Here is a 27802-nt window from a genome sequence, read left to right on the forward strand (position 1 = left end):
AGCTTTACAGATCTTTATTGGAAAGGGTTTAAACAATGTTTTTTTTGCTTGTTCAACGAACCATAAACAATTATTGCACATGCACCTGTGGAACAGTCCTTAATACACTAACAGTTTAGGCGGAAGGCAATTAAGGTCACAGTTACAATAACTTAGGACACTAAAGAGACCTTTCTACTGACTCTGAAAAACACCAGAAGAAAGATGACTAGGGTTCCTGCTCACCTGCGTGAACATGCCATAGGCCTGCTGCAGGGAGGCATGAGGACTGCAGATGTGGCCAGAGCAATAAACTATAATGTCTGTAATGTAAGACGCCTAAGGCTAAGTTCACACTACACAACTTTCAACACCGACAGATCGCTGTGCTATTCACATTACACGACTTTCTGTCTTGTAATGAGGAGTCATAAAGTCATTGCTCTGTGACATGGGGTCACACACTACACGATCTGACAACGACTCACCCAATGATTCTATCTGGTGTCCAAACCATTTTTTGTCATAAAAACACATGCGAGAAGTGACACGGATATATGACATTATGAGGCTTAAGACAGTGCTACAGGGAGACAGGAAGGACAGCTGATCGTCCTTGCAGTGGAAAATTACATGTAAACATGTCCGTCCCCCCCCATACGTGATTGAGAATTTGCATATGCCTTGGTGGAAGAGTGGAGTAACATTTCACAGCAAGAACTGACAAATCTGTTGCAGTCCATGAGGATGAGATGCGCTGTAGTACTTAAAGCAGCTGGTGGACACCAGATACTCACACATTCCATTTCTGTTCATCAAATATCTGTGAAATTTGTTCAGTTTATGTCTCAGTTCTTGAATGTTTTTATGTTAATATAAATATTTACACATGTTAAGAAATTTACAGGAAATAAAAGTACTTGAATGTGAGAGGATGCTTCTTTTTTCTTTTTCTTTTTTTTTTCTTTTGCTTAGTATATTTGTGTTATTACCAACCTCCCAGAAGTATGTGGATTTTCTATTTACTATGTGGCAGTTTTTTCCCATTTGCACAATTTCCAACTTACTTATTGTAAATGCTTGCATGACTCCTATAGCACATGGCTAGAAATGAAAGAGAATCATGGAAAATGAGGCTTTTATTAGGTTTTTCCATTGTCAGTTTCTAAGCAAATACTCCCAACTAACAATAAAATTCCTCCAAAATCAAAGACTTGAAGTCTGTTAAGCATTGTCTGAGTTCTCTTGGCCCATCCTCCACATCTTCAGAGAATGTGTATAATACAGGACATATAACTGACATGTATTCATGCTCTACAGTACAGCAGTGACAGCATAACAAGTCCCTTTATATGTTCCACATGTAATCATTTGACCAAGAATGTTTCAGCACAAGTTGGTTTGAGTAAAAGACTTTTGGTTATAGTTTTGCTAGGTGTTTGGAGTACAAGGAAATGTAAAGTTCCAGTGGGGGGTGGGTAGGGTATGTTTGTGCGTGCATCTTTATGTTTACCCTGTAACCTAAAATTTAACTGTTCAGTAATGACATGAATCATGTGATGATGTAGACTTACAGTTTACTTGATTGTAAAAATATTTACTCGCTACATTTAGCGGTAATAAAATTTTTTTTAAAAAAAATAAAATAAATAAAAAATTAATAATAAAAAAAAAAGCACGTTTTGGACACATCAGTCTTTGCTGATTTTGGTTTAGCTAAAAATGTGTACATTTTATTTTTAGATAAACTGCACCTTTAACTTTGTGATTTAATCAAGGATTGTTCTGTGTCATGACTTGTTTTTACTTTGGTAGAACTGTGCCCTGTGGAGGAATGATGACTCAGTTGCCATTCAGCCTTTCTTAAATTGATCTCTCTCATGCTTTATTTTATTCCCACTTTGTTACTTTCACTGGCTTCATCACAAGCAGATGAATACACAGCAGAGGATGCTAGAGCCTGACTGGTATATTGCCTCACTGTCATCATTGAATAATATTTGTCATCATTTATATACAGGGTGTGTCTGAAATAATAATGCAGAAAACGTTTTCACATTTAAGCATAATAATTGTGAGAGCGATGTCTGTGCAGACTGAAAAATATAGATCCTCTTAATGCATCTTCTCTCTGGATTGTGTCCTGAGAAAATTTTAACCAAATGCATTTATACTTGTTCAGACAACCAGCTTCCTGTATTGTTCTCATTTCCAGATGTTCTATGCAAAAGATTTAGATATTGATAGTCTCTGTTTTGCATAGCAAAATATGATTTGCCTAAATTCTAAGTATATCCACAGATCAGTTTGGGTATAATTTGTTATTTGGGTACACCAATTACATTTGTGTTCCATGATTACTGTATGGTGGGAATGGTGATTATAGGCCATGTGTGTTGTGATGTAATTTACTGGGGAGGTTGTGGGTTGTCATGTCATATGAAGGATGTATTTACGCTTGAATAAACATTTCATTGGTTTCCAAATGAGTATATTTCTATGGCTTTTGATCCCTGTGTTAATGGCATTAACAGTAGACTCTCACTGAGTAGTTAACTTTTTCCCATTGGTATGGATATGTTCTTTGATACATTCCTGGGGTAATATTTTATCCTAGCGTATTGGTTTAATGAAAATTCTCTCTTTCTCTCTATTTCTCAGATGGAGGAAGGTAGTAAGAGCGTGCGTTTAGGGACTCTCATTGCTTTGATGGTCGAAGAAGGGGAAGACTGGAAACAAGTTGAAATCCCTCCTCTTGTCTCCTCACAGCCTGCTCCAGCTCCTCCCCCGCCTTTAGCTGCACCGACCCCTCCAGCATCTGTAGCCCCACCCTCCAGAGCTGCGCCTGCCATTGGACCGTATGTAACAATGCTGCTCTTAATGCCTGGGTCAAACTTAAATTTTCTACAATCCTAACCAATGTTAAAATTTGAGATTTATCATACTTCAGTCATCAAACTGTTCCATGCTACAAGATTTGTACAGAAGTAAATACTATACATTTTGCTCATGAATCAAAACAATTCAGCTCAGCTCATGTTGGTTGTGGGTCTTTCACTGATCACGTCAAGACAGAGTTTTTACATGAAACAGTCAGCATTCCCCCACATCACAGAATGCTGTCGTAATATTGATCATGTTTAATATTTCCTGTTTAAATTTGGGGCATCCATGACTGGCCTGTGATTACATCAGAGGGATTTTGATCGGATTTTGCACTCCCCACATCACGTTATCTTCACCACTATGCAGATAGTTGTTTAAGACAATTCTGAAGCAAGGATATCTTTTGCAGTAGTCAAGAAGGGCAACTCAGGCTCATAATTGCCCTGAGTATCCTCTAGTGTGGCTGAGGCATAAAATGCTTCATAGTGAAATGTAGCCTTCCTTACATAAAGGGTAGGGTTCAGAAATTGGGCTGCTGTTGCAGAATGATAATTTATAATGCAGCACAAAAATAGTTTATTCACAATTTGTCTTTGTTTTTTTTTGCATTTGTGACATTGCAACTCTCTTTTCATAATGATGTTGTACTGCAAACAGGTCATGTGTTGCAAATCGTCTGTGGAATTCCATTGGGTTGCACTATGGTAGTCGTAGCAGCACCCTTAATTCTGTACTGCTGCCAAGAAAATTCTACTTGGCACACCTTTAAGGATTCATGTGATATTTATTTGCCTACCATTACAGCATTTATTTTCTCTGTATACAGTGCGAGAAATAAGTATTGAACGCGTCAACATTTTTTTTCAGTAAATATATTTCCAATGAGGCTATTCACATGAAATTTTCACCAGACATCAGTATTAACTCAAGAAATCCAGAAGTATAAAGAATTCACAACATTTAAGTCCATAAATAAAGTTATGTTTAATAAAGTGGAATGACACAGGAAAAAAGTATTGAACACGCTAAGAAAAAGCAGTTCTCCAAGGCAAGGTAAGGCAAGAGACCAGCTGAAATCTGTAAGTAATTATACCCCCCACTTGTACAAATTAATATCAGCTGGGTTAGTAAATTGATGATTTATAAAAAGGCTTTTCCTTACCAAGGTGTCACACAAGAAACATCTCATGATGGGTAAAAGCAAAGAGCTCTCCCAAGACCTTCGCATCCTTATTGTTGTGAATCATATTGATGGAATCGGATACAGACGTATTTCACAACTTCTGAATCCTTCAGTAAGCACCATTGGGCCATTATCCGCAAGTGGAAACAATATCACTTCACCATCAACCATCCATGCACAGAAGCTCCTCCCAAGATTTCTGACCAGGGAGTCAGAAAAATACTCAGAAGAATGGCCAAAGAGCCAAGGACCACTCGGAAAGAGCTCCAGAAACTCTAGGCAATGCACTCCACTGCTTTCTTGAGTTAATACCAAACTGTGAATAGCCTCATTGGAAGTGTTTACTGAAAAAAATGTTGACACGTTCAATGCTTATTTCCTACACTGTATTTCTTTTGCCTTGCTGAAAAGATAAACAGGGAAATATATCCTAATCATGTTTATTCTTTGGGGGTATTATTATTTATTTATTTATTTATTTATTATTATAATTTTTTGACGGTTCCAGACTGGCGCAACGTAAGTATGCACTATATCATGAAGAGATCCCAAATTCGAATAGACAATGCCACAGCCATCCGTGGGCATTAGCCAAGTGAGCAAATTTGTGTGTGTGTGGGAGGGATGGCAAAATCTCTCTCCCCTGTCAATCACAGAGACACTAGCTGTGAGCTTGTGTATGCATAAGAGGGTAGATAGCACTTTCCTCCAAATGTGTTATGCTGTCTAGTGACATGGCATGAACAGCAGTTTGAAAAGATGCGGTTGGCTGCCTTCATGTGTCTCAGAAGAAGCATGAGTTTGCCTTCACCCCTTCAGCTGGCTGGTGGCTGAGAAGTGGTGGAGAAAATCGAGAAAAATCTCAACAATGGGGCGGGGGGAAACCATTTAAAAGGCAGATACCCTGGTAACAATTTTGCACATGTATGCTTTTTATAGTTGGGCAAATACAAAATTAGATTTGACAAAAATCATTATCTACTTAATTATCACCGTGCTATTGGGTGGAAGGTTATGTTATATATGTTCTTCTTCTTTTTTTTTTGCAATAGATGGTATAAAATGATGATGATTATTATTAATAATAATACAGAGTAAGTATACTCTTCAGTGTGATTCAGATGAAATGTAAGATTGATGAACCTAACTGTGCAATAAATGTTTTTGGCTTCATACTCCTAAATACTGCCAGCTATGAGCAATACTCGGTATACTGCACTAAACAGAGAATTATCTAGGATGTATATACATATGACATTACAACACAAAAGCATTCCATTGAATAAATTAATAAAATATCCAAGTGAATAATCCAATAACCATTGTAGCTCTGGTGATGGCTTATACTTTTATCATCATAATCCATATCAATATTAATTTCCCATCTCCCATCTATGTGTTGATTGATTTTGGGTGTGGGTGTGTTTGTTTTTCTTCTCAGGTTGCGGTTGAGTCCTGCTGCCAGACACATTTTAGACACACATGGTTTGGATCCTCACTTGGCTACAGCCACTGGGCCACGAGGGCTCATCACGAAAGAGTCAGTGTGAAAACACACATGCACACACACACAGACATATGCTTACACACAGAGAGAGGTTGGATTTGTGTTACAGTTGGGGTCTGTATAAATTCTGTTGTTGTAGTGGGCTTTATCTCAGAGTAGGATGTTTGAACTACCAGAACGTTTGTTGGGGGAGGGGGAGGGGGGGGACAGAGAGAGAGAGAGAGAGAGAGAGACCGAGATGTGTGCCTTGGGATCTCTGCGCCTGTTTCTATTGCACTCTCTCTGCCACTGGAGGCGAGAAAGAATGCCTGCTACAATGACCACCATCCTCCTTAGCAACATGAGTTCCCATGGCAACCCTATCTCCCTGCTTTCTCACACAAACAGTGACCATGTTGTGTGTGTGTGTGTGTGTGTGTGTGTGTGTGTGTCTGTGTCTGTGTCTGTGTGTGTGTGGCTGTGATTGTCTGTTCAAGTGCAAAAGAGGCTAGGCAACCTTGCACACACTATAACATGAAGTCTGTTTTGGGGAAGTAGCTTATGGCAAACAGAGAAGTATAGAAACACACTGAAAATTCCCTACACTTGGTGTGATCTCGCGTGTTTCCTCCCTCATGCGAAATCTCAAGCCCGAATCAATAGGACAAATTAATTTTTTTCCCCCTCTCTGCCCACTGTATAGAAAATTACACTCCTACTCCATCATTTAATTTAAGACCATATCCCTGTTCCTCGTCATTTCAAAAGAGATCATATCTGCATGTCTGCACATAATCACACAATTGCTTATTAATGTCTCACACAGTATTTTCCTGCCTTTATCTTCATGACCCACCATTTAAGGCTAAATGTTGTTCCTCTGTATTGTGTAAGTTTATCTGATACTATTCTCAGGAGCACAGTCCCCCTATTGCTCTGAGTCTGCAAAGTGGCATGACGGCATGGCACAGTGCAATTGGATGAGGTCACCCATGATTACGTAATCTTCTAAAAGAAAGAGGAGGGGGCATTGAGTGCATTTATCTTTGCCATCAAAAATTAATTGCATTTCAATATCAGTTTATTCTGCTTACATGGAAAATAGCTCAATATTCTGTATTTGTCATTGTACCAGTTTGTGTAAAAGCTGATATCCCTATTTGTTGTACGTTTTCAGTTTAACAAATTGAGGCACACGTAAAGTGTAACATCCACAGTAACTCACTGCAAATCATTGGGAATTCCCACAAACTTTGAGGCATGGTATAAAATAAGTCTCACACAGAATCAGAGAAGTGTGGGCAGGGAATGACACACCAGTGACTATGTCTCTGAAATGCCTGGTACTGGTGGTAGCCTTGTTGCGTGGAAATAGTACAAACAGTGACATAACATTTAAAGGTGTTTGAAAGGGAATTTTACAGACATTTTAAAAGTTCACGGTAGATTGTTGGTTAAGCAGTAAACAAATGATTAAGTAAGACATAGAGGTAATATAGTACCAAAATGACCCTGACTCAGTTATTGCACTGAAAAAAGTGCGTATTAAAAAACTAATTGACTGGCAAAACCCAGTAGAATTTCCATCCATCCATTTTCTGTTCCACTTATCCTATACATAGTCACAAGAAGCCTAGAGCTTATCCCAGAGGACTTGGGGCACACGGTACGGGACACCTTGAACAGGGTGCCAACCCATCACTGGGCACAATTGCTCACACATTCACACACCCATTTACACACTGAGGACAATTTTGAAAGATGCTAATCGGCCCACAATGCATGTCTTTGAACTGGTTAGGAAACCGGAGAAGCCGGAGGAAGCCCGGGGAGAACAAGCAACCGAACCCCCAACCTTGGACATGCGAGGCAAACATGCTAACCACAAAGCCACCTTGACCCCGTACAGTAGAACTTAAGTTGAGTTAACTCAACCCAAACACCACTATTTAATATTCACATTTACAGTGAGTGGAGATTTATTTTTTTAAAAATTTAAATAGTGGCAGCTCATCCACAGGAGCAGGTGGGGCAGAGCCCCACTATTTGTATTAACCATTCAAGAAATATTAATCTTCATGAAGCCCTCATTCACAGCTCAGTGGTCAGTGTAGACGAAACACTTGAGCAAAAATGAAATGAAAAAAGGTTTTCTGCATAACTAGTGTATTTAAGAAAATGTTTTAGCAACAGTACGACTTTAAAAAATGTTCATTCAGACAAAAGGAGAACATGTCACTCCAGTAACCCAAGCTTCATGTCATTCCTTTATGATTATTTTATTGAGCTTCAAAATGAGCTGTGGGTGTAGCATCCGAGCTTTCTCATACAGTTCCAGGTCACTTATTAAGTACTGATCATGCTAGAGCATGTCTGTGTGGGTGCACTCATGGAAGAAAGAGTCCTGAAAGAGCCATTAGGTGTGGTGCACAGGAACACACATTCCCTCCCTTCACCTATTCCCTCTTTATATTTAGTCATTAAGATGAAGATGGCTAATTTTCACTCTTTTTGTCACTTCCTTGGAGTCTTAGTGAGGGATTTGCTCCTTTTTAGATTACAGTTGTATGACTCCATGTAGAAAAGGTGGCACACAATTTTGTGTACTCTCTGCTCTCTCTGTCAGCTGGGGGATTCCCACCATCTCCAAACTCTGTGTGTGTGTGTGTGAAAGAGAGAGAGAGAGAGAGAAATGAAAATGTGAGACCAGCTGGCTGACACTGAAAGGCCTAATATGTGTAGAGAGGGCAAAGTTCGCAGTGCACTGGGCTATAGCAAGAGAGCTAAGAGGGAGCAGCATACCTGATTCCTGTACATCACAGCTTTCTAAAACCATGTGTTCACTGATCCACTCCCACTGCCTTTATATTTTTTAAATCAAACTTTATTGATTGATTTCAAGAGACTTTACAAAAAGAGTAACATTTTACAGTATAAAAATTCACATAATTCAGTACAGCAATATACAGTTAAAGTCCACATGTCCAAACATTCACACACATTTGCACACATTTAACCATCAGAAAGAGTTCATATTTTTAAGAGTCCAGGGGTATTTTTTTTTTTTGTCCTTCTGTCCATTGTCTTTGGTCATCTTAGTTCACTCATTACTTGTTTAAAAACAGTCTCATGAGGAATATGGCACTGATTAAGGATCATTTTGCATCTAGTTTTCCATATTTTGTCAATAACGACACATATAACAAACCAGTTTTTAGCAAGCTTTTTTATCAAAAATTCCATATATTATAGATTTTTCATTCATGTTTATGTCTAGATTTTTTATTTTGTGCCACATTTCTACTGAGAATGGGCAGTGTATCGAAACTAGTCAATAGTTTCATCTTCTTTATAGTCATTAACAGGACATTTCTTGTTTTGTGGTGACAAAACAACTCCATTTTACAACACATCTTACGGCTAACCTGCCTACACTTACTAACCACAACACATCACAAATATTTTCAGAAATGTCTTTTGAGTTGATGTTTTTGATATGCTGCTTATTCTCAGTTAGTATAAAATGTTTGCGATTAAAATTACCTCAGTGTTCACATTCGTTTATTTTCTCATATATGCTTTCCCGCTCCCTCTTACACCTTTCCATTTGAAGTGACTTGCAAGCTATTCTGCCATGCACATGTCATTCACATACGATTAAGTACAGGAATATACCATATCAGGATCACTTTAAAAAAAAAAAGAAAGAAAAAAAACCAGGTATGTGATTGTTCTCTATGCTGTGAAAATCACATGGATAGCATGTTGTATTTCAGATGTAATATATCCTGTAAATATTCACGTGGGTGAAAAAAAAGCTGGTTTAATTAACTTTGTAGAGATTGCAAAAATGTTGGCCTGAGGACCAACTGTACAGCTTGGGTATTAAGTGTTGTCAGATGGATGTCAGAAATGATGGTTTGGTCAGAATGAATGATGAATCCTTGCAGTAGAACTCTTTCTTATTACAACTAATAGAAAACAATAGGAGAAATAATCAGTTTCTTCCATTTTCTTGTAAAATATTCTGCATCAACCATAATCGGGCTTTTATGCAGGTTTATGCGTCATCTTTTACTGAACAGTATTAAATGTTTCCAGCTGGGAGAAAAATGAAAACGAACTATACTAAGTCTGGTGTTGATCATGGTATTAAATCAATAATATTGTTTGCTGCAAGCAGCAAGTGGTCATACCGGGAAAATGTATAATGCAGGGTACAGAAGTTACAAATTTTATGATCTTGGCACCCTAAATCAAAGTTTAACCTAATTGTTAGGTGTTTATAGATCTGCCCATTTACATTTCAAACACATTAATTTGCAATCTTCATTTATATACCATACAGACAAAAGAATCTAGGGGAACAAACATGGCTTGATACGTGAGCGTGCTCTTAGATACACATGCTTTTTAACCCCTCATAATCAATTACCACACTATTCATCATTATTAGCCGTTATTTGTCACCATCTTTTACTCACACTTGGGAAAAGGCCTGCCCAAAGGTGTAAATTAATAATTAAGAAACTTGTTTGCTTATCCAACAGCTTCATATTATGTAACAACATTTCTCACGCTAGATCACTTGTGTTTGAGGTGCAGTCATGTGTTTTATATGTTAGTCGTTAATGTTTTGAAGCAGTCACCTCTGAGATCTCGTGCACATCCGAGCATGCAACTCCTGCTGGTGAGACAGGAGTTATAGCACAGAAATTTACCATCAATTGCAATTTTTAATATATTAATGAATAATTAATATTTACATACATACATACATTTTTACAGTTTATAGTTCCATTTAATGTTTTGGGACATCTGCAAAACAAGTTAGTTCCTGTTATCACCAGCTTTTCTTTTTTCCCCCCTCTTGTAGTTAATAAGACCTAAAAGCATAAAAGATAATAAGCATCTCCTTTTGGAACGCTTCATCATATCAATGATGTTCTCATTTGTTAAATACAAAACAACAACACATTTTATAAATAGATTTATTATTAAGCTTAGATTATGTGGTGCAACCACTATACGAGTCCCTGTAAAAGAACTGATTCTATAGAAACAGTAACGTATTAGAACGAGCACATTAATTTAAGCCTGTGATTTGAATAACAGCTGAAACTACTGTCAGAGCTGCTGTTATAGAAAATTCATTAACACTTTCTGAACAATGAGGTTTGTGAATTTAACAGGGATGGAATATTCTTTTAATTTGTGTACATAGATGCTTGGCAGTATGTTGATTTTAATACACATTTGGTATTAAGTTCAAATTGGGGAAGTGTGCAGTTGTGTGTAGGTGAGTAGGTAGATGGGTGTGCGTGCGTGTGTGTGTAGGAAACCATTGAAACAGTTCATTTCTTATCTAACAGCTAAGACTTCAGGACCTCACAGGCTCATGTTATATAAGGATAATAATTTTTAAAAAAACATTGTCACTTCCTTCAGTCATAGATTAACATACAAGCCAAGGCTTTATTTAGGACATTCATGTTTTCTTAACACTTATCTTATACTCTTTGCATTGACCTTCCGTGCGTTGACATGTTTTCACACATTTCTGTATCAATAGTTTTCTGACTATCTGTGATTTCTGAGTTAACCCGAGGTAAGAGAACACAGTACAGCTGGGACACAGATGACATTTGGAATAATATAGGTACTGCAAATTCTTAGATTATAGCAATGGCATTACTAAAATGTTCATTTTCTTGATTAGAATGTATTGACTTCTGTTGATTTAAATGCTTGCACTATGTTCAATTATGGTATGTGCAGGTGTGATGGTGGGTGATGGAAATTTTGACAAAGCATTTTTGAGCTTCTTTCCTCTACTAACTGGAAGATTTTCTTCCTGCACAGCACCTGTTCCTACAATGAAAGTAACCTCTGGTTTATTTTACAGTGATCATTTTATTTAGGCCTGTAAACAACTAGATTATTAGTGTAGAAGTGTTTACTTGGCCTAGCATCAGACTGACAGAGATTTTTTAAATGGTCCCTTGGTCTCATTGGTTCATGCTTTGGCTTTAGATACCATCAGTACAAAAAAGCCACGGGCATGCAAGCAGAAAGAAGTAGATACAAACTGAAAAGTAGGATTCATGCTGTTCACATAGTTCACTGCTCCTAAGTAAGCATGGATGATGCAGACATCTTTATGTTTACGCTTTATGATTAGAAGCTCTATTGCATTAATAGTAATCAAACTCTTGTTCCACTCTGAAACTCAGAATGTTATAATTTGATTATTAAAAGTGTCTGTAAATGAGGTACTGAACTCATTCAGTGTTGTAGTGCTTTTGCTATTAATGAGTCCTTAATTCTGTTTACAAAATCGTGGACCCGTTTAATTTTTTGTATAATCATTTAACCTGATTTCATGTTATAAGTAAAGATCAGAGTTAAGAATTTGAAAGTATGAAAATTTATTGCATTTTATCAGAAATGTCATTCGTATCAACATTTTATTCATTATTATTATTTTTTTTTTTAAAATAAGAAGTCTTCTGTCTTTTAAACTCTTGGTCATTTGTCTCTGCTCCTGTGTACAGAGATGCTCTAAACCTCCTGAAGGAAGGAGATGCAGGTCAACCAGCAGCTCCAGTAACTGCTCCTGCTCCTCCATCTCCTCCTCCTCTTTCCTCCCCTCATGTTCCTCCACCAGCTCCAGTGTCAGGACGGCCCCTTCACCCAGCCATCTCAGTCCCTGGAAAACCTGGAGCACCAGTGAGTGCCTTTATCTAACTGGTTAAACCTAAATATACATACATGCGTACGCGCACACACGCGCACACACACACACCCACACCCACACCCCTTGGCAAAATTGATGGAATCACCACACTAAGAAGATGCTTGCCCGGCTTTTTTGCTTTGTAGCAAATAAACAAATCACAGATATGACACAAAACAATTTTTGTTTAATAGCTGAATAAATGGTTTTAATTACAGGCATATCTTTTTCCAGATTAAGGAAACAATTATGGAATCATCAACAAAAATAATCACAATTAGTACTTTGTTGCTCCTCCTCTGGCTTTTATGATGCACTGAATTATTTGAGGCATGGACTGCACTAATGAAAAATAATATTCTCCATCAAGCTGGTTCCAACTTTCTCGAATAGTAGCTGACAGATCAGCTTTGGAGGGTGGAGCCTTGTCATGGACCAATTTTTAACATTTCCACCATAAATTTTCAATTGGATCAAGATCCGGACTGTTTGCTGGACATGCCATTGAGCTGATATGCCTTTCCTGAAGAAAAGCTTTAACACTTTTTGCTCTGTGGCAAGATGCATAATCATCCTGAAAATGACTTCATCATCACCAAACCTATTTTGCATCGATGGAATTTCAGTGTACACCCGTGCATTGGCTGTTGAGGCCTCCCCTGATCCTGACATGCGACCCTATATCATTAATGAGTGTGGAAATTTGAGTTTTCTTCAGACAGTTATCTTCACGTTTCTTTAGAACGGCACCAGACAAAAGTTCCAGCATCATCTCCTTGGCCAAAGCAGATTCATGATTCATCACTGAATATCACTTTCATCCAATCATCCACACTTTATGATTGCTTCTCTTTACCCCACTGTAACCTTGTTTTCTTCCGTTTAAGTGTTAGTCCTATTTTTCGTTTTTCCTGTATGTAAATCCCATTTCATTAAGCCTATTTCTTACAGTTCTGTCACAAACATTCACCCCATTTCTGCCCATTTGTTTCTCATTTGTTTTGATGTGCATTTTCTATTTTCAAGGCATATTGCTTTGAGTTTTCTATCCTGAAGTTTGCCATCTTTCTCGGTCGACCCATATGTTTTTTTTTTTATAACCTTCCCATGTTGTTTATACTAAACATTAGACACAGCTGACTGGGAACAACCGACATCTTTTGCCACACTCCATGTTGGATTTCCTTCTTGAAGGAGTTTTATAATCCTTTCCCTTTTTTTCAGTTGACAACTCTCTTATTTGTGATTTGTTAATTTGCTACGAAATGGCCAGGTGAGCATCCTCTAAGTGTGATGATTTTATATGTATGTGTGTGTGTGTGTGTGTGTGTGTGTATATGTATGGATGGATGGATGTGTATGTATGTGTGTGTGTGTGTGTATATGTGTGTATATATATATATATAATATATATATACACACACACACACATACACACACACACACACACACACTTTTTATGTTGTCTCAGGAAGGTTTTCCTTGCCACAGTCACCCACCTCTACATCTGGATTTCTATAAACACTGCTCTGTGACGTTGTCTATTTTTAAAAGCACTATACAAATTAATTAATTAGATTGAAGAGATGTGCATATTGTTATAAAACCTGTTACATTTCCTTGTCTTAAGTATTCCCTTAAGAGTCCCTTTGGAGTGACTTTAAAACCATTTTTTTTTTTATCTCATTTCCTATATTTTATCAGTAGATGAGTGATATTGTAAGTAGCAGATGGCTGTGTAGTAATCCACTGAAGAATGACATTTCACTGCATGAGTTCTCTTCAATGAAAAATAACTCTTCAATGGTGCATGAAAAGATGGAACCAGAAAAACTCCAAATTGCATTTTTCTCTTCACATTTTTTCCTCTTAGCTTCTACTACAACTCAACACATTCTGGTTTGTGGTTTATCTCTGTTCAGATAATGCTCTCCCTGAGAACCAAGTTCTATTTGTTTAGAACAAGCATTTAAGAGGAAATTGTGGAGGGATTAACATTTTGTTCAGTATTCTTGTTCACATGGGCCATGGGGAATATGTTAACTTCTACAATCTGACAAAACATAACAGTTTTATTTAAAATTTGCCGGTTAAAACCGTTTGACCTCTTTTTGAAGCATGGTTCACCCCAGAAGCCTTTATCTTTAAGCAAAACAATTTGTAATTTGGATTACTGCTTTTGATAGGCCTTAACATGCTGGATGGAGAAAGAGTGGAGGGGAAGTATAGCATTATATTCTTTAAAATGGTACCTTGTGCTGTTAATAACATTTCACATCAGTGCAATGAAAACAGGGTGCAATATTTTTGTTAATATGCAATTTTCAGTCATTCTACTTATTAAACCTGCATCATTATTCCACATAACCATTACTCTTAATTTGATTCAATCTTAATAATACAACATGCACAGCAAATGATGTTGCAGTAGACAGTGGAGTGATCAATTCATTTTAAATCAGTGCCAACTGAATGGCATTCATCCAAAAATAACCTCACCAATTTCATTTCCCATAGGTCACTAATGCCAGCAATTCAGCTGCTAGCTCACTGTAGAACATCAGGGTATTTATGGTCTCCCTGGAACCAAATATGGTTTTAGTGGCTCCATTGACCAAACTTTGATTTTTAGGGCACCTTCACAGAGATCCCTGCCTCTAATGTGCGGAGAGTGATCGCACAGAGATTAACGCAGTCCAAAACCACCATACCTCATGCGTATGCCTCAGTGGACTGTGATCTGGATGCTGTGATGCAACTTCGCAAGGAGTTAGCCCGAGGTAAGAGAACACAGTACAGCTGGGACATAGAGAGTTCATTCACTTTGCTAAACCCTGTTTCAGGGGGAAATGAGTAAAACTAATAAGGTAACACAATGACATTTTACCACCCATTTCAAGAACTTAATCAGTTCTGATAAATTAGGTTATGCTTCTCATCAACTTAACTATACATCTATATTAGTTCTTTATGTTTGCGGTGAATTTTTGTTTTGATTCAATAGCCAACAATACTCCATGTCATGCTCAGTTAGTTTACTTTCCACTTGCAGGTTTTTAACACTTCTAACGTGCCGTGATTTCCAATGTACCATGACTAATCAAAGGCTTTGTGTGTGAGTGGGTGTGGGTGTGTGTGTATAGAAAAGCATCCTTGAAAATCTAGTTTCATCAGAATAGAGATGCCATCCCTGTCAACATGGTCTGTGTATTCTGGCGCTGACTGCTTTGTGTCACTTGAGTTCATAATGAATCTCTACCAGAGATGTGCATGGGACTGCTTTTTAATCCCACTTGAGCACTTATTATTTTTGTTTGTATCTGTCTGCAAATTTTTTTTCTAGTGAATTTATCATTCATTCATTCATCTTCAGTAGATGATTTGTCCCAGTCAGGGTTGTGGTGGAACCAGAGCTGAAGTGGAAGAATTCACTTCAGATGAATATCTGTTGCAGGACACCATGCACACAGACATTCATACACTCATTCACACCTAGCAGTAGTTTACATTAGCCACTCCACCTACCTACATGTTTTTGGGAGATGGATAGAAACTAGAGGATTAAACCCAGGACCCTAGAGTTGTGAGGTAGAAATGCTCTAACAAATTTAGTTGGTTCTGTTTCCTAAACAAACTAGTAGCCTAATGTATGCTACAGTGACCCTGACCAGTCAGCCACAAGTAAGGACGAGGCTTTGTTTGTCCCTTGAGATTCATATCTTTCTGATCGTTAAGCCTGCATGAAAGTAAAAACCTCCCCTGTGCCATAGTTCTGTCTGGCGCCCTGCAGGAACCCATTCCCGATGCACTCTAGTCTTGACCAGATGCCCTGTGATCCTTTCTGGCAAGCTTTATGTATTCATATTGAGTTGCATCCCTTGGGCAAATGTATATATCATTAGAAAGTGCATAAGTGTGTGTACTTCAAGAAATGAGGGTCATTATTTATGATGTCAACTGATTTATGTGAAAATGTTCCAAAGTGAAAACAAAATAAAACAAGCATGAAGACTTTCAGTCTCACTAAGGTCATTTTATTCATTTATGTTTCTCTCTCTCTCTCTCGCTCTCTCGCTCTCTCTCTTTTTCTCTCTCCCTGTCTCTGTCTCTAGAGGAGATCAAGGTGTCTGTCAACGATTTCATTATCAAAGCCGCTGCTGTTACACTCAAAGTAAGTTTATATTTTCACAGATTTATGACATCTGAAATCACTTGCCATTTATGCCATGTAAAATATCAATATAGAGGCCAATGAATATACAGTGAAAAGTGTTGATTTGCTGCGAGGACTAACACTGCAACATTTGAACAGCAGTCAGTCAAGAAAAACTTTCCGGCTTCCTCTTGGTTTTACCTTGAAGCTCCTCATGTAGATCCATTAGGCCACTTCTATGGCGTGATAACGAACCTTAAAATAGAACACATTTTAAGTAGGGTCTCTTCCCCTTTTTCTCCATCTGTTAGTAGGAGTAAAAAGGAAATTATCCAGATGTATGCCACCATTAACAGACCGGCTTTTGAAAATGGAAAGGGGGGTGGGGAGACTAACTATTAATGTCTGATTGTCACACCATTGTTTGGAGCTCCCTCTCATCCTGCCTCTGCCAGCACACTCGCTGATGTCTGTCACAACACTAAACGTGCCACTCAGAGGAGCGATATTTTCTCCTGCACTATAGCTCGTAGCTTGCCAGCTGTTTCCTCTGACATGGCGGGCATGCAACTCTGTTAGTGGGAGTGGAAAACGAGTTTGTAGCCCTTAATCACAAGGAACATACACTTCAGCTCAATGAACCTTTGGAACACAGGCTTCAGATAGCATAGGTGGATATTTCTATCACCCTGGGGCACTTTGAATATTTAATCATGAACACAGTTGTGTGCAATGTGTAAATGTGGTGTTTTAATGATTTTATGTCTTCAGATATTTATGTTTGTCTTGAGATTTGATTAAATCAGTGAGATCAGACAGTCAACAGGTGATAGGAATAGTTCAGAGACATAATATGATCGGGTAATTTTTTGTTTTCTGACCTGTGTGCATGGGCACATATGCAGAAATCAGAAGATGGGGTGTCCCAAAAGTCTCCATACATAGGGAAAATAAAATTTTTCATAGTTATATATATATATATATATATATATATATATATATACACATACATACATATATACATATTATATATATATATATATATATATATATATATATATATATATATATATATATATATATATATATATATATATATAATATGTATATATGTATGTATGTGTATATATATATATATATATATATATATATATATATATATATATATATATATATAATGTGTATATATAGCTGCAACAACTAATAATCAGTTATGAAAATCGTTGTCAGCAAATCTCATTATCGATTAGTTGGTCTGTGCGCGGCACGGGGGAGATTTACTCATTACGTTACTTCTCTTCCAAAAACACGCTTCGGAGAGCAAATACTAAAGTTGTGTCCCAAATGAAGTACTGTACACTATGCACTGTGCACTCTACCATCTAGTGTGTGAATTTTAGAAAGGTAAGATCATCTCAAATATATCACTAGCAGGATTTTACTAACCGGAAGTATAAGCCGCTTCTAGGCGACGGCGCATAACATCATATGCACGCCAGCATTAGCAGACACCCAGATTCCCGGACAATGACTTTCTTCAGTTTACTTTCTGTCAGCGTTACCTTTTATTCTCAACATGACATCAGTCACCATCAGACGGAGGCGAAATCGTCACATGACTGAGGACGAACGTCCTCTAAGGAAGGGAGCATTTTATATTAAACGCCGTGGAGATCAAACAGTGATGCACAAGCGCAAAGTTATGTTTATATTCAAAATACTGTGTGTCCACTGTGTGTAAGAGGCAGGGGAAACTGGTGCGGGTTGCTTAAAAGGATTAGTTTAATTTAAGTTTATTGTCATTATATGTGGTATTTGCCCGCTTGCAGTGTAAATTCTGTCGTTTCTTATAACGGAAGTGATGTCTTAGTTACGAGGCCGCGTTGCTGATCACGCACTGTGTAGACGTGGTGAAGCAGAGTGTAGCGCGTAAGATCTGTAATGTCTCATTAAAACATTATGATCAAAAGTAAACAGGTAAAATAATATGTCTAAAGGCAGTGAGTAACAGAAACCACAAGGTGCAGTGAAAGGTAGATTTATTATTAATATAGGACTGTAGTTTAATTCGGTGCTTTTTGTGCATCCATAAAAAATAACACATAAATACTTATATACAATATAACCTAAAATAAATGAATAAAATAAATAAGTAAATTATATTTACACACACACACACACACACACACATATATATATAAATGAATATATATATTATTCATTTATTTTAGTTTATATTGTATATAAGTAATTGTGTTATTTTTTTTGGATGATTTTTCATTTTGTTAAAAGTCTTTTTTAAAAAAAAAAAAAAAAAGACTTTTGAGACACGCTGTAGAATTAGCATGCTAACTTGTTGGCAAGGACTGTCATGTCATCACTTTCATGCACACTCGGACATTCAAATGCTTGAATGCACGTATTGTACTAGCACATTAATATAAACCTGTGAAATGACTTACAGACAGCACTACTGTCTATGTTCTTATAGAAAATTAACTGGTCAACATCAGTCAGGTTCGAGAAGTCAGCAGTGCTGTACTGCTGTATAATACTATGTACTTGTTAGCCACAAGAAAGCTATTCAAAACTAAAACAGGTGAAAAGGTGTGCTTTATACTTTGTTCAGAAATTGAACAACGTCTGTTGCATACACCATCACCAATCTTCAGACCTACTCCTCACAGTGTGTCTGAACTTTCTCAACAGTGCTTTATGCCTGACCTTTGACCTCTCAAACAGGAAATGCCAGAAGTCAACGTGACCTGGTCAGGAGAGGGACCACAAGCACTGGACTCCATCCATATTTCCATCGCCGTGGCGACCGAGCGTGGCCTCATCACCCCCATCATCAAAGATGCAGCAGACAAAGGCGTGCAGGAGATCGCCACCAACGCCAAGGTAACAGTCACCATGGTAGCAGTGCAGTTTCTAGCATTAATGAGACAAAGTGAAAGGGCAGGTCTGACTGCACACTGATGTTTTAAACACCTGAGAGAAAATCTTCTGGCTGCTGGGGCAAATTACCTGCTGTGTTCCCTGACTAATGTGAGTCATTTAGCTTTGATAAAGCCTGAGGTTCCTTGTCTCTTTTATTTTATGTGATAGTACAGGATCATTGTATATTGTTCATGTTAGATCTTAGAGGCTTGTAGTGCCATAATGGATATCAGTTGTGATTTAGCCTAACTGTGTGTTGAAGGAATTTGAATAAAAAATTATGATTCGTGCTTTGATAAGTTGAAGGTAACATTTTTATGCAGCCCTGGAGACGTGGGACCAAGTCGTTATTTTGCAAGTCGAGTGCCAAGTCAGTACTGTTGAGTCCCAAGTCAGTACTGTCGATTCCTAAGTCATTACTGATGAGTCCCAAGTCGAGTCCCAAGTCAGTACTGACGAGTGCCAAGTCGATTCCCAAGTCAGTACTGACGAGTGTCGAGTCCCAAGTCAGTACTGACGAGCACCAAGTCGAGTGCCAAATCAGTACTGACGAGCACCAAGTCGAGTGCCAAATCAGTACTGACAAATCCCAAGTCGAGTCCCAAGTCAGTACTGTCGAGTCCCAAGTCAGTACTGTCAAGTCCCAAGTCAGTACTGTCGAGTCCCAGGTCAGTACTGACGAGTCCCAAGTCGAGTCCCAAGTCAGTACTGACGAGTGCCAAGTCGAGTCCCAAGTCAGTACTGACGAGTGCCAAGTCGAGTCCCAAGTCAGTACTGACGAGTGCCAAGTTGAGTCCCAAGTCAGTACTGACGAGTGCCAAGTCGATCCCAAGTGAGTACTGACGAGTGCCAAGTCTAGTCTCAAGTCAGTACTGACGAGTGCCAAGTCGAGTCCCAAGTCAGGAGTGACAAATCCAAGTCACAAGTCAAGTCACAGGTCAAGCCTAAGTCCAAGTTAAGTTAAACAAAATAAATAAATGTAGTGTTTTAAATCCTTAACATGTCGGGCAAAAACTGTCAACTTTAGGCCATTCATTTAACAGCTTAAGAGAAGTTTTCCTAAATGTGCAGCAATCAATAAGAATGCAGGTAATAAAGCATGTACACACGGTCCTCATTTCTACTGCTGAGAAAACAGTTCAGCAATGACTGCTAAATACTAGCTATAACCTAATTGGTCTCAGTTTACTAGTCTTTGTCCAGCTTCAGTTGGCAGAGAATTCGATATGGTTGTGCCTGCATCTGTAATTTTATCTGTGCGTATTGCATTTTGCATATTGTCTTTGGTATAAGCTCTACAAATGAAAAAAACAGTATTGTTATGCTTTTCCTACTATTGCCATGTGCATGTCATGTTGGATGTCTGATTGGTTTACAGGGAATCTGGCAAATAAAGATGAATGTTTTTTGTCTGTTTTGATTTTGTTTTGGGTTGTTTTGTTTTTGTTTTTTGAGGGGGGTCACAATTTGATTTATTTATAATTTATCATTTTAATCTTTGCTTTGGGAAAGGTATCAAGTCTTTCCAAGTCAAAAGGCTCAAGTCCAAGTCAAATCATAAGTCAAAGTCGAGTTGCAGGATGTTTATGATTATGTTGAGTTAAAAGTGAGCACATCTGTGACTTGAGTCCAAGTCAAATCAAAGTCATATGACTCAAGTTCTGTGGTCTCATTTGTGAAAAATAAAATCTGTCCAGATGTATAGTGTAGCGCCATGGCTGATGTTTGTTCTGTCTGTGGTAGTGTAAAATTATAGGCTAGTTAATGTCTGAATGCATTTGATTATTAAATCGTTATAGCAATTATTATGTCAAACACTGTTTTAAAGGGATTTGACAGCCTTAGCACACACTTGTGTAATCAGTGGAATCAGATTGATTTACAAGTCAGTTTTTCTATGCTTGAATTCTATGCCATGGTAACAAAAGGCCATGAGGTTGCTGTGCTCCATACTGAGTCTACATCAGTTTGTTGGCTGACCTGTCACTTATTATTTAGAAGCACTCCACTGAAGCACTGTGGTGTTTTCATGCTCATTATGAGTAATGCAGTTTTCTTAAATGCTAAACATTGCTGTATTACTAATGGACACAAGGATGTGAGCCATGGTGATGTTCTTTTCCCCTTTCCTGGGTTTGCTCTGGGTAACAGGCAGTTTTGTTGTTATTTCAGTGATGAAAAGCATATTGTTGTGTGTGATAAAAAAGGAGCACACAAAGCTATTGTGCAAGGTGAGCCAGGGTTGAGAGTATGAAGCACGGCTGATGTATCAGCAGGGGGTTGCGGTCAGTAGGTTATGAGGGTAAGGCATATGTCTCTTGTGTAATTTTTTTTGTCATAGACAGTGTTTATCACAGTTCCCTTCAGCTCTTCCTCTTTTTTTATTCTCTGCCAGGTGCTGGCTGAGAAAGCAAGAGCAGGGAAACTGTTACCAGAAGAATATCAGGGAGGATCCTTCAGGTAAACAGCTTTAAATGAAATTTAAACAGATTTAAATTGCCTAATGCTTGTAATTTAATGCTTTTTTTTCTTTTTGTCTTTGTTTCTGTGTTTAAGATTGATGAGAAATGCATTTATTCACCACAAATCATGGACAGCATGTCATCCATTCTCCTCTCTTTACTTTCTGTCTGAAACCTCCCTTATGAAAAGCCATTAAACACACCGTTAAGCTCATGAAGTCAAAGCACTGCCCTGCCTGAGAAGAACTCTAAAAAAAGCATAAGCCCCTGCATATTTTATTCCTCCCCTCTTATGATGGTGAATGTTGAGTGTAAAATCAATGAGGATAATAAATTATAGTCATCAATTTACTCATTTCCACCCAAGGCTCAGGCTGCCACTTTTTTTTAGTCATTTAAGACTTAATGGGGTCGATTAGAAATAAATGGGCTCTCTGTGGTAAAGATAGGACAGAAATCCCAGTAGTAAGACATCAGTCACTGTCTTATTACTGAGCTTTTGCATTTCATGATTTGTTGTTACTGTCCCACTGAGCCACATTACCTAAGCAGTGTAGGCTTTTTTTTGTTCTTTCTTTCTTTTTTTTTTTCTTTTTTTTCTAGTTCAAATCCTTGACTCCTCTGTAGATCAGATAACTTAAATGCACTCTGTGTCATCTCATTTTGAGAACTGAAAATATATTTCTTTGGCATTACTGTAAGGGTAGAGTTAGTGAGAACTTTGCTTTTAAGTGACACTTTAGCTGAAGCTTCCTCCACCCTTCAATACTTTTAATCACATGACGTATAGGTTTTGCAGTTACTTCTGATTTTGCATTTGTGTAAGCACTTCCTCTGTGAGTATTACTGGTGGAAAAATAAGTTAAAGTTTGTATTTGGGTGGTGGCCTGGAAAACCCTTCACATGGTCAAATTTTTACATTTTCTACCATATACCATTATAGTATATTGAATATATGAACTGAAAGATGTTTCTCTTTTGCATGTGTCTCACATGTAATCACACATGTAATCACACGTAAATTTATAGCATTTTAAAATCTGGTTTACCCCCAAAACTAAAAAGATTTCATTCCAATTCCACAGAAAAACACCCTGCCTTGTGGGAAAACAATAGCGGCGTATTTTGTATTTTAAGTATTTATTGAGAGTATTTTTAGTTTTTGGTTACAGTCCCTCCAGGATTTTGCTATTGCAGAAATTAACACAAAATCAAGGAAACTCAGCAATATTCGCATGAGCACGAGTTTGTTTGTTTGTTTGTTTAAATTACCACAGATTTTCCACAGATTTGGGCCAAGACTCGTCATGTGATGTCATCACAATGCACATTCAGCCAAAGCCCTCCACAATTCACGTGTTGAACATGAGTACAGCTATAAGATCTCATTTACCAACAAACATCACTGCAAAAGAACGTGCAAAACAGTTTTGTGCAGTTACAATTTCGCCAATTCAAGTAGTTTTCCCGAAAAAAAAAAACACAAAATAGTCTGCAAATTGCATCACAAATTTTTGGCCGCAACAATCACAAAATAACTCCTAAAAAAAAAAAAAAAAAAAAAAAAAAAAAAAAAAGAATAAAATCCTGTACGGACTGTGATTATCACCATTATCTACATCAGTCTCTGTCTCTAGCTACAAGTCTAAGCTAAGAGTCACTCACATATAATCTCCATTTAACATCAGTGTTGAAATAATTGCTGATTAAATTAGTGAGTTCTGTTCTCTTTGGCTGAATTTCAATTCATATTTTTATTAGATCATTGAAACATTTTAACATGTCTGCTGTAAAGTGTGTGTAAGCATTCTTCTCAGTTTTGATGATGATATGATGGTGCAGGAGTAGACATTTTGACAGCTGATATCTGTTTACAAACTGAATTGATAAGGCTTATGTTCATTGGAACAGCTGTGAAACAATTTGATCAAAGTGTAACATTTCTGTCACTGTGTGAGGAAAGCTAGTAAATCTTTAAACTTCTTTAGGCAGTCTAAGTGATTTTACTGTTGCGTTGTTGACCCCTAAACATGAATTCTGGTGAAACATATTTATTCAGTCTTAAGAAAAACAGAAAAAAACCTCTTTTGTGGTCAAAACCCGATTTTTTAGATTTGTTTGTTTTCCAGAATTCAGCTACAGTGACAGCTCACTGGTTTACCCAAACTGCCACATTTAAAATATTTTTTCCCTAAATCACAGCACTGTAGTTGCTGTCTTGCTTGATCTTGTTTTTTCTCCTTTCCTCAGTATCTCTAACCTGGGAATGTTTGGCATCAGTGGCTTCAGCGCAGTGATTAACCCTCCTCAGGCGTGTATCCTGGCAGTGGGGCGCTCCAGGGCTGAGCTTACACTGGCAGCAGAGGGCCTCTGCACGCAGCACCTAATGACTGTCACCCTGTCCAGCGATGGACGTCTAGTAGACGATGAGCTTGCATCACGTTTCCTTGAAAAATTTCGCAACAATTTGGAGAAGCCCCAGCGCATGGCCCTTGCTTAGAAAAGAGGACATAAGAACAGAGAAGTAGAGAGCGGAGTATAGCGGACCGAATGTTACCAATTATCTAGTATAGCAGGATTAGTTGACATTCACTAAAGAAAGCTATTTTTTTTTTAATAATAATTAATTAAAGAAAACCTGGCACATAGGTAAAATGAACCATGTTACCCAATCCCTTGTTTAAGTTACATTAGTTGTTAATGAAAAGACAAGAATTTGTTTTGGTACATTTGGACTTATTTGGGTATTTTTAAGATTTAACTAATAATATATTTCACAAATGGGTTGGAGTAAAAATATGGCACTTTAATTTATTATTCTCATAAACTAGGTCTTCTTTTTCCAAACATGCATTCTTTCTACATTTCCTCCAAAATCTCAGAGGAGTACAGTAAAATCTGAAATCACTCGGCCCTCTCCATACTCCTTCAAATGCCCTATGACATGACATGAACAACAGTTAAAAAAAAAAGACATGGTTGTTGGAAGAATATTCTGGATGACAAGAGATTTAGACATTAACTGGGAATTAGCAACAACTAACATGTTATATGAGAAAAAATATGTATAAATGGGAACTCTGTGGTGTCATACCAAATAGTAACACAAAATAAAATTGTCTACAGATCCAAGGTTATTGTGTGTAATATGTTTGTAATGTAAAAATATGGATACTGAAGAAGTCTCAGTAGATAATTGGTGTAAAAGTGAGCTTTGGCGGCCATGTGTACTGCATGGAGCAATAGTGTTCACAGAACATTGTGTGCTGCTTTTCAACTCTGTACCATTGCATCACTTTCAAAGAGAGACCTGTGTGTGTGTGTGTGTATGTGTGTGTGTGTTTTCTGAGATGAGGGGTGCACAGAATAGGCGTGGGATTGTGGGAGAAACACTGAGGCGAAGGTGTGTGCGTGTATGCGTGTGTGTGCTCACTCCTCACAGCTGCCTGCTTCAGTGTACCAGTGTACCCACTGTTCCTCCATTTCCCCATGCACCCCTTCACCGTCTCCTAGTAACCACGGGGATGGAAAGTGCACAGCAGAAGAAAAGCAAAGCACAAATCCCTGTCTTGACAAAAGGACTGGTTTTATAACCACAGATTTCACAATGATGCATTGATGACCGCGTTGATGTTGTCATTGTCACTCACATTCCCTTGCCCCACATTAACCCATTTTCCCTTTAGAATACAGACAAACCATATAAACACCAGCAAGATGCTGTTTTCATGTCTCCTCTTGCAAAATTTGAGAGATCTCCAATTTGAAACAATTAATTACAGGCATAAAACTATTACACATACACATAAGAGCACACTTGCTGAAAGATAGGTAGGTCATTCGTGATTACTAAGCCAAAAGTTTCAAGTCTGTAATCATGCTGTATCTCATCTAAATAGCAAGCATGGTAAAAAGAAAAGCTGCAGTTGTTGTTAGCCAGCTCTGTTGTTCAAACCATACAAAATGTGCCCTTCATGTAATTTGCACTTTGACTGGATAATGTTAACTTAGTCTCTTTACTACTAGTTTCTTCTCCAAAGGCTTTTTCAGAAATTGGTAATCGAGAATGTAATCCACCTTATTCATGTTTTTTGAAACCTACAGTCTGGGGAAATCACCCCAAGCCTCTACTTTATACCATTCTGGCTATTTTTGGAACAGCATTGTTAGAATATGAAAATCTTCAGCACCAAATCAGTTATACTGGCTTTTGTTGTTTTTGCTTACAATGTCATGCATGTTGCCTATGGTTAAAAACAACCTTGTTAATTACTAATGGAGTGGGATCAGAGAGGGAGGAGACTCATTAAAGATCTTAGCTTCCCTGTAGTGAAGCCACTAATACGAGACTAGCTTGGCTTTACAAGCACCTTCAAGCCAGCACTAATTCCATTCAAATGAATTTGGGAAAGTCTTGTGGAAAGCTTCCAGGTGTAAAAGCCAAATTAGCACAGCAAAGCAAAATTTGACATTTTACCTGCCCCTAGCCACAGTTTGACATTCTGTGCCTTTGGTAGAAAAGCATAGTGGGATATGGATATCTCATTAAATAAAACAGTTGGAGGTAAGGCTGGTGGAAAATAAAATCTGCCATTGAGAGTCTCTGTTAGTCTCTTGTAAGTCCTTAGGATAAAATCCTTCCTTGCCTGGTCATGCATTGGTTTATGGACTTTAACCATTGAAAAAAATCTACTGACCCAAATGCTCACTCTCAATGTGATATATAGTTACAAAGTCGTGCAGCTGTGTCACTTTCTGGTCCTTTCCCATACTCCCAGGAAGGAGGCTGATTTAAAAAAAAAAAAAAATCTTCATTCATTATTTAAGATTCAAGCAGAGTAAAATTGAAATGGACCACTGTTTCCAGCTTGGATCCACACCAGTATCACGTGAGTAAAGCTAACAGATCGTGCTGAGAATAAAAACAATATAAACTTCCCCTGTCTATGCAGTACCCAAGATTCCTGTCTCGATGAGCTCACTTCAAGAAGGTTAGAAAGAGGAACTGAACTACTCATGTTTCGTCAGAACGAGGCTCTAGAGAGATGTCCCAGCTTGTCTGCTACTTCAAAGAACATTTGCACTAGCCCTTGTTAAAAGACTACTCCCAATGTTTTTCAATCGATACAAACATGATCTATTTAAAATTAATATTTGATTAAAATAGGAATGAATGTTAGTGATGTAACAAAAACCTAAAGAAAGTCCACTGTGTTCTTTTTGACAAGCATATTGAAAGACCTTTGTCATTTTTTGGGACGTTGAAACAGGATAGCCTCCACAGCTGGGCTAGGTGTGGAAAGTAACCTGGTACTGGGTCACATTTGTTTTATTGTTCCTGTCTGGATATGCCTTTCTTTTTAACATACTGGAACTTGCCCGAAGAAGCCCCACCAATAAAATCAGAACTGAAATGGCACTAATTTAATCACTTGGTGTTATGCACCAATGAGATCTTTTAGTTATGGCAAGGTGTGGCACTTCCACACCTTGGCAGCTGGCTAAAAGTGAATAATAAATTATAAGGCTACACATGTCTCTCAGATTTATCGGTGTATATCAATGTTCATCATCCTGATATCAAAGAATGTTGTGCATCTAAGAAAGCAAATCTAGAGAACACTGTACATATGAAGTGTTTTTAATATGATAGCTAGCTTTTTCTAACAGATATCCACAGGGGCTTGGCTACTATAACCCCTCGGTCAGTTTATTTCGTTTTTTTTCCCCAATAAGAAGCTTGGCAATTTCCCATGTTCAAATAAATGCAAGGATTCATTAACTCTTATAGTTTCTGGAAATTAATGTGTTCGCTGTTGCTATATTGTCAAGCCATTTGACTGCTATTGATTGATACTTTATAGGGTTGAAAACCTCAGGCATCTGCCAGATACAGTTTTGATTCATAAGGCAACGATCAATATTTGACGATACCACTGAATCTGTTAAGTAACCGCTGATCGATGTGTACAACTTT

At 37.8% G+C, this 27802-nt stretch overlaps 1 protein-coding gene across 1 annotated transcript in view; it reads left to right on the top strand.

The window, feature by feature from the left end:
* The window catches only part of pdhx (pyruvate dehydrogenase complex component X), a 49215-nt gene extending 24257 nt beyond the window's left edge, over positions 1-24958 (top strand). Inside the window, exons 4-11 of the mRNA XM_053641225.1 lie at positions 2641-2837; positions 5490-5588; positions 12089-12263; positions 14903-15050; positions 16383-16441; positions 19166-19324; positions 21759-21823; positions 24076-24958. Of these exons, the coding sequence (XP_053497200.1) occupies positions 2641-2837; positions 5490-5588; positions 12089-12263; positions 14903-15050; positions 16383-16441; positions 19166-19324; positions 21759-21823; positions 24076-24325 (1152 nt within the window). The 3' untranslated portion in view covers positions 24326-24958. The remainder of the gene's footprint in view (positions 1-2640; positions 2838-5489; positions 5589-12088; positions 12264-14902; positions 15051-16382; positions 16442-19165; positions 19325-21758; positions 21824-24075) is intronic.
* Positions 24959-27802: the final 2844 nt, after the last annotated feature.

The sequence above is a fragment of the Ictalurus furcatus genome, chromosome 14 (genome assembly GCF_023375685.1).
Source record: "Ictalurus furcatus strain D&B chromosome 14, Billie_1.0, whole genome shotgun sequence".
Classification (NCBI taxonomy): Eukaryota; Metazoa; Chordata; class Actinopteri; order Siluriformes; family Ictaluridae; genus Ictalurus; species Ictalurus furcatus.